The sequence below is a fragment of the Mus caroli genome, chromosome 9 (genome assembly GCF_900094665.2).
Source record: "Mus caroli chromosome 9, CAROLI_EIJ_v1.1, whole genome shotgun sequence".
Lineage (NCBI taxonomy): Eukaryota > Metazoa > Chordata > Mammalia > Rodentia > Muridae > Mus > Mus caroli.
The window spans coordinates 102,619,790-102,633,861 of NC_034578.1; the positions used below are offsets into that span (position 1 = coordinate 102,619,790).

Below are 14,072 nucleotides of genomic sequence, written 5' to 3' on the forward strand. Positions count from 1 at the left end.
ATAAAATAAAAAGGAAATCATGCCAGGCAGTGGTGGCACACATCTTTAATCCCAGCACTCAGGAAGCAGAGGCAGGCAGATCTCTATGAGTTTGAGGCCAGCCTGGTCTACATAGTGAGTTCCAGGACAGCCAAGGCTACAAAGATAAACCCTGTCTCAGAAAAAAGAAAAAAAAAAAAGGAAAGGAAAGGAAAGAGTAAGTAAATAAAAAGAAAAAAGAAAAAAGAAAACCACAGCTCTGTTGTTGCATGACACCTGTGAAATCCCCCCCCCCATCTTCATACCAAAGCGGCAACAGACAGCTTCTACTGAAGAGTTAGTATGCATACATACAGGGATCCCATGTTCTCAGTGTACTCCTACTCCATCCTACCCATAGTCCAAGAAACTGGCTTCTTGCTGTATTCTGGGGGCCCTGCTTGGGTTACACTGAGCCTAACTTCCCCCACCCCCAGGGCACCTACGGGGAACTGAGTCCCTTGGAGTAATCTCTTATCTTCCCTAAGAACTCCTTCCTTTTCACAGGGTTTTATCTTTAGCTCTCTATCTTGGGTGGGGCACCCAGAGCCTAGCCTGTGCTGGGGAAAGCCCAGTCACTCTACTCAGATTCTAGACACTGCCAGAAGCCTGTCATTGCTGCCAAGAATCTTATAGCTACCCTTTCTGAGGAACGTGGGTGGTGTGACGTGTGTGGAAGGAGTGGGTGTACTGGTTCTCCAGATCTTATCGCCCCATATCCTGAACCGTGGATTTGGAGGGAGATCACATACACCCTACAGCTCCTTGGTAAACCGGATATGGTGACTTAGCCTATAAATTCACATTGTAAACCTGTACTCAGAAGTTTGGGGCCAGCCTGGTCTACAAACTGAGCTCCAAGGTAGTCTGAATTCAATTTTAAAACAAAAACAAACAAGCCAACGACAGGGCAGTCTGGGAGCTGACTATCTCTGTTTGCTGACTCAAGAGGGTAATTTCCCCAACTGGCGGTCCACTCAGAGATTAGGCAAAATGGGATGAGATCATTTGATTACAAAAGATTAGATGTAACCTGAACTCTTTTAGCTGTAGTGACCACAGTGGACCTCCTTAGTTCTTCCGCCCTCTTCAGGGCTCCTGGCCTCTCCCTAAGTCTTTCTCCAGATCTCACAGCACACCACCCACCTTCTCACACAGTGTCCTGCAATAAGCGAGACCACGTCCGCTGGAGACAACGTCCGATACACTAGAAGCGGCTGGCTAAGAGGACCGACCGGACCCTGCCCCCGCGCTGTAGTTCTAAGGGGGGATAAACGCACCCATCCCCAAAGAAGTAGAGGGAAGACAATCTGGTCTCCAGTTGCATCCACATTCCTTCTTGTTCCCAGCCCAGTCTTTTGCCTACTAGTCTCTAGGTCCCGCCCCACTCGGGCACGTCAGTCCAGGGTCCATGCACTTCAATAGGTCGGTCTAGATGCTCGTCTCACGTCCAGTGATACGATTGGTCAACTCTAGGAGCTCCCGCCCAGTTTTCCTGGAAAGTTCTTGGAAATCTGTCAAAGGTGTTTCCTTTCTCGGTCCAAAGCACTAGACGCCTGCACCCCCGTTCCCCTCCGGGCCGCCGCAAAGCCCGCGGTTCTAGGAAGATGAGGCTTCCGGGAAGGGCTGGGACGCAGCGGACAAAAGATTAGGAGGCGCCTGGCCCCGCCCCACCGGCCCAGCCCGTCCCCCCTCGTCCTTCCAAGCTGTTCGCACCACAGCCTTTCAGTCCCTGCTCGCCGCCCGTGTGCCCCGGGACCCTGACCTTCGCACCCCTGGCACCCACTGGCTCCTTTCTCCTTCCATCCCGCCGAACTCCGACTCTCTAGCCGCCGTTGTCTCTGGGACATGGTCCTCTGCGTACAGGGGTAAGCTCAGTTTTTTTTCCCTACCTAGGCTCCATGCGGGAGGTATGGAAGATCACAGGCCTCGAGTTAGCTGCGGGATTTGGGAGGGCTTGACCGGCTGGGGGTGATGGAGGGCTAAAGGACTTCGAGTGGTGTGCCTAGGATACCCACACACACTATCGTATGGATAGGGAAACGGAGCCCGCGAACGGTGGGAGGAGCCCCCATTCCTGAGATTTCACTAGCGCCAACTGTAAGAGGTTCTCCAGGACGGGGCTCACAAGTCTAGACTCTATTTGAGCTCATAGTTTACCTAGCCTTCTGGCTCCATACCTATCGGTGACCTTGAGCCAGCCCTTAGATCCCTCTGTGTTCAGAAGTTCATTCCTCCGTCCCAGGTCAACGATTAGGTTCTTGGGAAGCCAGCCTGAGGTCTTTGACTCTCCCCAGGCCGGCACCTAATAAACAACACCCCTTAGGAGCACCCCACACTGTCTCTTAGTTCAGATTGATGTCTCAGTGTGATAAAGACTTCAGCCTGCCTTCTCCAAGGTTTCCCGTTGACATAGAATATGGGACCATGGTGAAAGTGGGGCTTTGATAAAACAAAGTCTTGGCTTCAGCAGAGTGTACTTGGAACACCTGTTTACCCTAGCTTTCAGCGTCCCCTTCAAACACTGATCGGTCAGGAATTCAGGAGAGCCCAAGAAGAAAGATGTGTGTGTGTGTATGTGTGTGTGTGTGTGTGTGTGTGTGTGTGTGTGTGTGTGTGACAAATCCAGGGAGAGCTGTGATCCAGTAGTAATTGTTATAACTGACATGGGAATGGTGCCAAGTGAGGAAGGGTGGAAGGTGGGGCCAGGCTGAAATGCCCTTGCTCTAAGCAGCTCTGAGTCCCTGGAAGAGGACAGCTGTCGGGAAGACTGTGTTCCCTAGTAGTTCCTACCATGTTCTTTCATTCTCTGAATCTTCAGACTCTTCAGCAGATCCATGCACCCTGCCTTCCTTTCTTGGGTGCCCCCACTTCTCCATTCTGGGTCCCCAGAGCCTCTTTGACTTTGCCTTAACTGAAGGCCCCTGGGAACCTCAGGAGCAGTGTTGGGGTATTGGGGAAACAAATTGTTTAACAAACACATGTATCCCAGCCTCTCTTGGCTCGGCTCATCTTATTGGCATGTGTTCTCAGGTGGAACTTCATGGCTAGACTCCAAGACATGCACACACAGGTTCTTGGAACACACCAGTCCTCACCCCCACCGTGATGACACAGTGGCAGACACACCCCTCCCTACATATTTAGTCCCTCCCAGCAACCTTTGGGGATTAGCATCGTCATTCTATACCTAGATACCATACTAGCCCCAGAGGTGCCTACTATACACACATGTGGGACCTATGGAAGTGACCCAACCAAGCTGTCTGGTTGTATCTGCCACAGAGGCCGTGAAATGACTCCCTAGCCTGGATCAAGCTATGGGCCCCAACAAGCCTGTCGCCTCAGAATTCTGCCTGTAACTCACTAAGTGGGATTCCATGGCTCTCATAGCTGGGTCAAGAGCGGGTGTGGGAAAAACCCTTGGCAGGCTATAGGTGCCAGAGCCTGTCACCCCTCTCCTGAGTGGTCACAGGACTATGACTTTCTAAACACTACTTCCACTGTTAAGTCTGGCGTCTGTCCTTGCCGACTGCTAGCAGCTCCTAACCCCACCCCTTGTTTACCGGCAATACCTGAGATACAGTGTTGCCTTCCCCAGCCAGTGTGGGCTGAACCTAGGGTTTCATTATTTGGAGATCTTAAGATCCAACAGGGGACTAGACACAAAACTGAGGCCTGGGGACATATTTTATTAGAAATTAGAGAGAGCCAACTATTTTTTCCCACCAGATGCAGGGCCCCTGGGTCACCAGCTGGGTGGGCTTCTGCTAGGAAGAATTACCCTAACCCCAGCCCAAACCCCTCAGGGCAAGTAGGCCATCATCTGGAAGGCGGAGAAATTGCAACCCAGAGAGGAGCAAATTTTTCATAAAAATCCTACAACAACAGGGCCGAGGCACTCATAGGGTGCCTCCATAGGGTGGAGTCTGGAATGCGGGCTGAGTAACCTGCCCTTTGGTAGGCGCTCCTATTTATGAGAGATAAAATTCATCAATGCCTTTAGAGGACACTGCCTTCCCTCAGCTGGGAGGAGCAGAGCCCAGGATGTGAATCTGGCTGGAGTGGGTAGGAGCTTGTTTTACGTCTTAGCCAGAGCGGCACTGTGGTCCCCTACCCCCAACAGATATTCCTATTGACAGGGAGCTACTATGTAACCTTAGGCTTTCTACGCTAATCTTGAGGTCTCCCTGAGAACCCCACCTTAGTTCATTCTGTGACTCCACCAGGTAGAGTGGCATTTAAAGGCTACCTCAGCCGGGAAGGACACAACTGTGAGACAGTTTTTGGACTGACAGGTTCCCCATTCTTGTGGTAGGAATGTTGAAAGGGCTTGTGGGGAATGGTGGGTGATTTGGGCGATACAGGTTGCCGGTTAATTTGTATATAGGTGTATAAAGAGTAGTATATAAGGGTAGGGGAATAGAAAAGAATGTTTTAGAATCGGTTCTGTGAAGTGGGAGTGTATGTGGCTCAGTGGTGGAACTCTTACTTAGCATGTGCGAGCCTCAGTTCATTTCACAGCACTACAAAAGCATAAGAAAGATTTATATCTAGGAGCTGGGTGTGGGTGACATTTGGGAGACGGAGGCGGGTGGATCTCTGTGACTGTGAACTTGTTATACAGCCTGGTCTGTATAACAAGTTCCAGGTCAGCCAAGGCTACATTGTGAGACCCTGCTTTTAAAAAAAAAAAAAAAAATCTGTGTATTTGGAGAAAGCAGTCACGGGACGGGACTTTTCTAAAAGTGGAGAACACTCGAGACCTCTGTTGCCTATCTGCCCACTCTAGATCTTGTCCTTTGCTGGCTGTGGAGCAAATTGGGCGGCGGCCTCTGTGGGCCCAGTCCCTGGAGCTGCCCGGGCCAGCCATGCAGCCCTTACCCACTGGGGCATTCCCAGAGGAAGTGACAGAGGAGACCCCTGTCCAGGCAGAGAATGAACCGAAGGTGCTAGACCCTGAGGGGGATCTGCTGTGCATAGCCAAGACGTTCTCCTACCTTCGGGAATCTGGTGAGTCTCGGGGGAGACACAGACCTTGTCCTGGGAAGTCTGTGGCAGAGCTTAGCGCTTTGGATTTGGAATCTGATTTGGGAAGCATGGTCTTGCCCCTAAGACTGATGGTATAGATACACATCGCCAGAGAAATGTAAAAGGACACTTCATCCTGACCCACCCCGGGTTGGTGCCCTTAGGTAACTTCCACTCTAACTAGTTCTCTTCTCTACTTGCCTAGGGTGGTACTGGGGTTCCATTACAGCCAGCGAGGCCCGGCAGCACCTACAGAAGATGCCGGAGGGTACATTCCTAGTTCGAGACAGCACCCACCCCAGCTACCTGTTCACGCTGTCAGTCAAAACCACCCGTGGCCCCACCAACGTGCGGATCGAGTATGCCGATTCTAGCTTCCGGCTGGACTCTAACTGCTTGTCAAGACCTCGAATCCTGGCCTTCCCAGACGTGGTCAGCCTTGTGCAGCACTATGTGGCCTCCTGTGCGGCTGACACCCGGAGCGACAGCCCGGATCCTGCTCCCACCCCAGCCCTGCCTATGTCTAAGCAAGATGCACCTAGTGACTCGGTGCTGCCTATCCCCGTGGCTACTGCGGTGCACCTGAAACTGGTGCAGCCCTTTGTGCGCAGGAGCAGCGCCCGCAGCTTACAACATTTGTGTCGGCTAGTCATCAACCGTCTGGTGGCCGACGTGGACTGCCTACCCCTGCCCCGGCGTATGGCCGACTACCTCCGACAGTACCCCTTCCAACTCTGACTGGGCCAGGCACCCAGCTCTGCCTCACACAGTCACGTCCTGGAGGGGACACAGGCCCCAGCTGGACTTGGGGTTCTGCTGTCCCTTCTTCAGTCATCCTGGTGCCTGCATGCATGTAACAGCTGGACCAGAGAATGCCAGCAAGAACAAGGCAGGTGGAGGAGGGGTTGTCACACAACTCTGAGGTCAACGCCTCTAGGTACCGTATGGCTCTTTGTGGTGAGCCGTGTATCAGAGCGAGACGGGCAGGACCTCGTCTCTCCACGGAGGCTGGACCTAGGTCTCCACTCACTTGCCTGCCCTTGCCACCTGAACTGTGTCTATTCTCCCAGCCCTGGTTTCTCAGTCTGCTGAGTAGGGCAGGCCCCCTACCCATGTATATATAGAATAGTGAGCCTGTTTCTGGGAGAATATCAGCCAGAGGTTGATCATGCCAAGGCCCCTTACAGGGACGCAGGCTTGGCTAGGGGACTACACAGTTATACAGTATTTATTTATTTATTTTCCTTGCAGGGGTTGGGGGTGGAATGATGGCGTGAGCCATCCCACTTCTCTGCCCTATGCTCTGGGTGGTCCAGAGACCCCCCAGGTCTGGTTCTTCCCTGTGGAGACCCCCATCCCGAAACATTGTTGGGCCCAAAGTAGTCCTGAATGTCCTGGGCCCATCCACCTACATATGGATGTGCCCACTCTACTCCCAAGCCTCTTTTGGGAGGCTGGGTGGCCAGACAGACAGGAGCCAGAAACACAAGGGCTCCCACTCTTCTCACAGGGCAGCACCATGGCTTCATAGAGCTGGCTTCTCTATGTTGCGCCCCACCTCACCCCCCGCCGAGGGGCGTGTGCTGGGTCGGGAAGTGGATGCTAGTCCAACGGTCGCAGATGCAGCTCCCTTGTGTCCGTTTCCTGCCTAGGAAGTTGCCTGCACGTGAGAGAGGGAGAAATACATACACATCTAACAAGACCTTAGAAAACAAGTATTAGAACACAAGAACCAGTTTGGGAGTTTTTCTTCCACTGATTTTTTTTTTCTGTAATGATAATAAAATTATGCCTTCCACTTATGAAGCCTTCAGTGGGGTGTCTGGAGTTTCGCGTGGTTTGACCTCTTTGATTCTAGTGTCTCGATCCACGTCACATCTGGAAAAGCCAAAGCTTCAATGACTCCATAGGCTTTGCCAGAGGGCTGCGGGGTGGGGGGTAGGGGTCTTCGTCCTTGTTCCCCTTGGGAGATGAGAGACAAGGGGTGAACGCCCATTGGCATGCCTACTGGGGTGCTATCCGTTGCACTGTGGATATGTGGGGAGCAGGCAGCAGAGGATCTCCAAGCCCAAAAGGAAGGGTCCATTCAAAGTACAAGTGGGCACGGAGGGCAGTAACTTGCCAAGAGGAGCCACAGAACTCAGGCCAGCCTTGCAAGGAGAAAGTACAGTGGATAAAAGTGTACTGAAGTGCCATGAGGATCCCAGACATGGACCTGACAGGCCTCTTCCTGGGCAGTGGGTAGATCAGTTGAGTCAGGAATAGTGACCAATGAGCTGGTAGGGTCAGGTCTGGCAGTGTCAAAAGTCTGGCTCAGGCCGGGCATTGATGGTGCACGCCTTTAATCCCAGCACTCGGGAGGCAGAGGCAGGTGGATTTCTGAGTTCGAGGCCAGCCTGGTCTACAGAGTGAGTTCCAGGACAGCCAGGACTACACAGAGAAACCCTGTCTCGAAAAACAAAACAAAACAAAAGAAAAGTCTGGCTCAGGCCGTTTGGAGTCAAGAGGACTCTTCTCTTAGTCGAGATCTTGAACATCAGAAATACAAGGAAAATGAAAACCTTGTCCAGGGTTGAAGGTCTGACTCGGGAATATGTAGGCTGCTGGGATCCTGCTTAAGTATGAGGGTGTCACAGCAAAGTTCCTCCAAACTGTGCTCCTAGCCTTTTTAGAAACAATTCAGGATGGGTTCCTAGTCCTCAGACCAAGTCGCAAGTTAAAAGAGGCCAATAATAGTGGCCTGAGAGACGGAAGCTGTAAGGAATGGCATCTTGATAAGGAAGAGACTAAAAAAATAAACAACCAGAGTCAGGAAGGCCCTGGACTGGGGACAAAGACAGTGGTGACAAAGACTAGGAATGACATTGTAGGGGCTAGAAAGACGGCTCAGTTAAGAGCGCTATTGCTATTCTTACAGAGAATCGGTGTTCCCAGGTGTCCAGGGAGGAACAAATGGGTCTTCCAGGTCTCTGTGCACCTACATGCACACAAATGTATGCACGAAAAGTAATTCTACTTTTTTTTGTAAGGAATGGCATTGGGTTAGAGTAAGGAGGTAGATGAAGGAAGGATGGTATTTTTAGAAGCTGTGAGGAGTGTTCAAGCCTATCTCCTCAGCCTGACACTGTCCCCACTGCTGGTGGCAGCTGGTAAAACCTTTGCTGCCTGTGGGGCCCCCTAGTGTACCTCATCCAAGTGTCACCATGGCCTTGGTGGGGCCTTTCTTCAGCTTTGATCTCAGCCTTTGTGTGGTTCCTAAAAGGTGTGAGGTAATCCCTACTGTTTCCCCACACATACCCAACCCCCCAGCTCTTGAGTCATTTAGTAGGAAAGTCGTGGGCACATAGGGGGCAGAGACTGGCTCTCTGCATCTGCTGCCACGACTCAGCTACTGAAACTAAAGAAAGTACAGAAAACCCCACTCTTCACACAAGGCACTCAGTGAGGACTCTGCTCCCTGCGGCTGGGGTCCAGATACTACCCTATGTTCAAATACCAGGTGCAGGGGCTAGCTCAGATAGCGGAGCACAGAGCAGCACTCACCCTAACTGACCCTCTGTCCTGGGCTGACCCAGGAGATGGGGATAGGCAACTGGGTAGCTGCTTGGACAATTTTTGTATCCACCTCATCTCTGATCACTGAAAGCTCTGGAGCCGCAGGCCTGGCCATGGGCCATCCCTGACTCGTCTCAAACCAGAGTCTAGCGCTTTCCTGAGAAAGGGCTGCCAGATACTGACATCTCAGTCTTTATAGGAGAGGAATCAAAATGCCCGCCTAGGATAGGGAGACCAGAAAACATGTCCATTGGACCCCAGACTCAAGCCTAACGGAAGAAGAGAAGCCAGCTGCCAGGTGTAACCACCCCTGGATGGTCCTGGGCTACTAAAAAGGACAACCGTGTGCTGTCACTAGCTAGGGAGGGAGGGTGAGCCATGAAGTGGGCATACTGGACCCCCACACAAAATCCAAACAGGAATTAATCATAACCCTTTGCCAACTGAGTCCCTTCACACATGTGCTCTTTGGCTACTAACTGAGCCAGATTCCCATCAAGGCCCTGGGGACACAGGAGAGAACAAGATAAATATGGCCCTATTCTCCTGGGGCTTGTGGCTACTGCAAGAAAGATGGTGAACAAGTTAACCGATAGCCACGTCTTGAGTAGGTGAAGAAAGCAAAGGCAGGGAGAGTGAACCGGTTTAGGTGTGGGATTACCCTGCAGCAAAGGGTCCCGGAAGGTGTTGAGTGGGGTGGTGGTGAACCTGGCATTCAGAAGAGAGAGCAGGGGTTGGTCGTATAGAGGCCGTGGGGAAGCGCTGTCCCAAACACAGGGACCACCGGGACAATGACTTTAAGGCAGAGACAGACCTAGAATCCAGGATGGAGTGGGGAGGGCAGAGGGGGCCATGGCTGATTTTTGTTCTGACTGGTGGAGCATCACAGACTCTAGTGGGGCTGTGCTGAGTTCTGATGCTCCCATTTCTAAAGGATTCTTTATCCATGGCTCCATGAGGGCTTCAAAGCCTGTGGCCAATGAGAAGGTTCACAGGTGTGGAACTGAGTGGGGTGGGGTGCCATAGGAAACTGGAGGCAAGGATGATAACTTTGGGTGTGGTTCACTCCCAGTAATTCTCACTTCAGCCCTGCACACTAATAGAGGTTGTCCCTGTTTTCAGCTGGTTAGGGCTTAGAACAAGTGGTTCTCAACCTGTGGGTCGTGACCCCTTTCAGGAATTGAACAACCCTTTCACAAAGGTCACCTAAAACCATCAGAAAACACAGATATTTACATTACAACTCAAAACTAGCAAAATTACAGCTATGAAACAACAAAAGTCATTTTATGCCAGGCATGGTAACGCATGCCTTTAATCCCAGCACTCGGGAGGCAGAGGCAGGCAGATTTCTGAGTTTGAGGCCAGCCTGGTCTACAAAGTGAGTTCCAGGACAGCCAGGGCTATACAGAGAAACCCTGTCTCAGAAAAAAAAAAAAAAGTTATTTTATGGTTGAGGGGGTCACCATAACATGAGGAACTGTATTAAAGGGTCACAGCTTTAAGGAAGTTGAGAACCACTGGCTTAGCGAGAGACAAAGACTAGCTTGGGGTCATTAGCCTTGTCTCTAGACTTTATTCGAGTAACCACTGCTCTACCCTGTCTCTGAAGACTCACCCGCCAAAACCTTAGTCTGCCAAGAGTCAGAGGCCAGAGGATAGAGGTGTTCAGCAGGGCTCTCTAAAGGGCATGCTGGCCCTGGAAGATTCTGCCCAGCCACAGGAAGGTAAAATTTGAAGAGTGGCCCTACATGGTGTCCCTCTCTGGACTCACAAAGGCCCCTGGAATGGTTTGGGGGCAGATGCCACTAAGCCGTCTCTTGTCAGCAGGTCGAACTGGCCAGAGTCTTGCTAGGATGTGTCATTCAAGATCGCTGAGTTAAAATAACATCCCCTTGGTCCCAAGGGCCCCAGAACCTAAGTCCAGCATTTAACTTGCTGTCTGAGCAGATCCTGCTAGACCAAGGCATCCGAATGAAGCTAAAGCCATGACTGGCTGTCTTCCCTGTCAGAAGGAAACCTCCTATCCTGTGTCTGGGGTGGAGTGAAGGGCCAGGGGTCTGGCTCCTGAGAGCAAGCCCAGCAGGCAGGAAGATCTGGGGTGCACAGGGGTGCATAGGGCACCTCCCCCTACCCTCCACCTCACTGAGGCTGTCTGCATTTAGAAAGGAAAGCTTGGGCAGGCCAGAGCAACCTTTTCACACTGACCTGTTAGACCAGTTTTAATCTAAAGCAGACTCATACTTGACCTCCCCACTCCTCTTTGGCTTAGTGGGGCTGCACAGTCAGCCAACTGGGGGCACCCCAGTGGTCACTGTAGGGCAGCAGGATAGGGATCCATGTCTGGGACACGAGCTAGAGGTGGTCCCTGGAGGGTTCATTCTGGCCAGACTGCAGACCAGAGGGTGAGTGGAGATTGCCTGGGCCTGGCTCTGGGGGAGAGCCAAGTACTCAGAAGCCGATACTCATCTAGGAGCGAGAGATGCAGCAGGCTGAGGGCAGAAGGGAGCCAAGGCTGTCTGCTCAGCGGAAAGACAGTGGTCTCCAAACCCAAGACTAGCTGAAGCAAGCAGAGCCCGGGGTGCAGCGGATAGGCTTTGAAGGCTGGGGAAATGTGGGCCTACTACAGCTCCTCCAGGCAGCCCTCCAGGACTGCTCCACCCACACAGGAACTTACTGTCCCCAAAGATATTCTGACGGTGTGGTTGAAGGGGGCATGACATCTAGCAAATGTTTTCCAAGGGCAGAACCCTGCTCTGGGGATTTCCCCAGCTCTGACACCAACAAACCAGACCAGACTTTTCCTGTCACCAGACATGGGCTCCCTTTCCACCAGAGATACAGATTTGGTTCCTGTCTTAGTCAAGGCTATGTTCTAAGTGCCCCACAGCTCTCAGCCTCTTTCTGAGAAGCATTGAACTCTCCTCATTGAGCACATTAGAGTGCATGCGTGTGTGTGTGTGTGTGTGTGTCAGTGCATGCGTGTGTATGTGTGTGTGTGTGTGTGTGTGTGTGTGTGTGTGTGCGTGTGCGCACATGCTTGAGTGCCCGCGGTGCTGACCTTTCCCCTTGGCCAACATTCTTATGCTTTCTTCAGCTCCTTCCAAGGGACAGTTTGGGAAGAGGAGCCATAGAGGAGACAGGTTCTCAGGAAACTTTTCCTCAAAGCTCAGAGACAGGAAGGCCTATTCAGATGAAGATGGTCCCCTAGGTTGTCTGAGATAGGGTGAGACCTCCTGGAAGGGTGTACCGTTAACCCTGGCACTTGGGTGCCTGGCCCCTGGGATCCTGCCATCATCAGCCTGGCATGGACTGGGTAGGCTCAGCTTTGACAGACATAGCCGGGTGACTCTGAGCTGGCCGTTCTTATCTTCTGGAGACACACATTCTCGATGACACTCTCTGAGTTCACTGTCTGTGGGATCCATTTGCCAGGGGCAGGGGGGGGGTCTTACCCGAGAGGTGCCCAGGCTAGGTCTGCAAGCCCTGTACCTTTTCACTTGGAGACAGCCAGTCAGTTAGTCTCAGGGTTGGGAGGTGTGGGCTTTGGATACAACAGCACCCCCATCCAACAACTTGACCATCCCTAGTCTCTCTCCTGGGTACCAGCAGGTTACCTGTGGGTGCTCATGGAGGGCAGAGAAGGCCTAGTGTAGGCAGCTCTACCCCCACCCTGGGTGAGGTGTTTTTGCCAGATTCAGAGCAGCTGTGGCTAGAGACCTCTTCCCAGGAAGAGCAGAGCGCCTCTTCCAAGAACTCTGAGGAGGGCGGGTGGGAGGGTGCGCGGGGGAGTTAATTTTAAACCAAATAGCTTTCCACGCTTCTGAGGAACTGCTTGCTCAATGTGCTCGCTCGGGCAGGTCCCAGGCGAGCAGGCAGGCTCGGTGCCAGCTCAGAGGTGGAGTGGGTAGAAGACACCCAGAGGAGGAGAGGTCCAGCTGACCTTGAGAGCATATGGACTCTTTCTCTGCTCATGCATCGAGGTCTGTCTCCCGCCCGCCACCCGGCCCCAGCTCCATCACCCACCTGGCATGCTGGGGACCTCAGGGGACCGACCTCAGAGGGATGACTTGTCCGGGTCTAGGCAAGCCAAGTGACATCACCGCAGAATTCATAGTGTGGGTGTCACATTCTCTCAAGGCCCCAGAATGTGGGCTCTCGTTCCCTTCATCACTGAGAACCAGCCTTACTGTCCCCTGGCCTGTGCCTCTGGATGTGTTCTGATGAAGGTCTCATCCGGTTCTCTGTGGGAAGGAGCTCTAGGTACCGGGCTAGCAGAATGAGGAGTGGAAGCGACAGGCCCAGGGAATCCTTTTTCTCTATGTGTTAGAAGAACTCACTGGACTGTCCACATGGCTGACCGGGAGATAGGCTGACCGGTCATGGCTGACAGGGAGGTAGGCCATTTGTGTCATTGGCCCCTGTGCCCAGCCTCAGTGTATTTGCCTTTCTTGCCTGGCCATCTGGGACCACCTCCTATTGTCCCATTCATGAAGGGCCTTCTCTGTAGGGGACGTATCCCTGTCCATCCTCCACCTCCAGCTCTTCCTGTCCTGAGGCTCTGGAAACCTAAGTGAGTTCTAAGAAAGAGTGCCAGGCAAGCTCTGCCAGGAGCTGCTGTTCTTGGAACCAGCAATGCAGAGACAGGGGACACTTCTTGGAACCTGATGGCCATTCAAGGGAGAGGCTCAGAGGACATCCAGGGACCAAAGGAAGAGATAGAATATAAAAGGTTCAGCTTAGGCCCCCGCCTCCAGGAAGCCCTCCTTGACTGAAGGTGTCACCTTCAACTCCATCATCACACTAAGGCCTCTCCTAGAGGAGACCCGGGTCTGGTGTGACTTCTAGGGTATCTAGTGTCCAGCCTGGGGCAGAGGGAATAACTAGAAATGGGGTGTGGACAGCAAAAAAGAGGTCCACGTGCACAGGTGAAGGAGGTGTGTGTATTAAATATGAGCGCACTTCCAGCTCAGAGGGAAGAGGGGTGTAAGAGAGTGTGGGTGCGAGGCGAGGTGAGCCGTGCCAGCCTTGATGAGGGGACTTCCTGTTGAGCAGGCAGCCTCCGCGGTAGTGTTGTCCCTGGCTTCGGATCCCCACACCCTAGCGCAGCCCCAGCCTCAGTGTGGTGTCGTCTGGAGCTGACCTAGCACTCAGCCGTGCAGCCTTGAGATCACACCTGCCTACTGGTGTCTCGGTTTTCAGTTGTGAGCAGAGACTTGCCTCTCCACTCACTTCTGCGGGTCACCACTTGGCCCTCTCTGAGCACTGTTCACAGCTTGTCACCTACCCACTCACATGTGTCACAGAAAATCACTGCCCCCTCCCAAGGCCGGTTCTGGGATCGAAGGCCAGGGCAGTGTCTGGGGACGGCTATGAGGTGGTCTATGAGAAGGGAAGGAGATCCATCCTTAAAGCCTTGTGGAATAGCAGTTCAGGTGGCCCGGGACGGTCCCTCACTGTGTGCTCAC

The 14,072-nt window shown here is 52.7% G+C and overlaps 1 protein-coding gene across 1 annotated transcript; it reads left to right on the top strand.

Moving 5' to 3' along the window:
• The first annotated feature begins 873 nt into the window (after positions 1-873).
• On the top strand, positions 874-6,876 carry Cish (cytokine inducible SH2 containing protein). Its single transcript, XM_021171599.2, has 3 exons — positions 874-1,886; positions 4,811-5,031; positions 5,255-6,876. The coding sequence occupies exons 1-3, from the start codon at positions 1,867-1,869 to the stop codon at positions 5,785-5,787; spliced, it is 774 nt and encodes a 257-aa protein (XP_021027258.1). The 5' UTR covers positions 874-1,866; the 3' UTR covers positions 5,788-6,876.
• Positions 6,877-14,072: the final 7,196 nt, after the last annotated feature.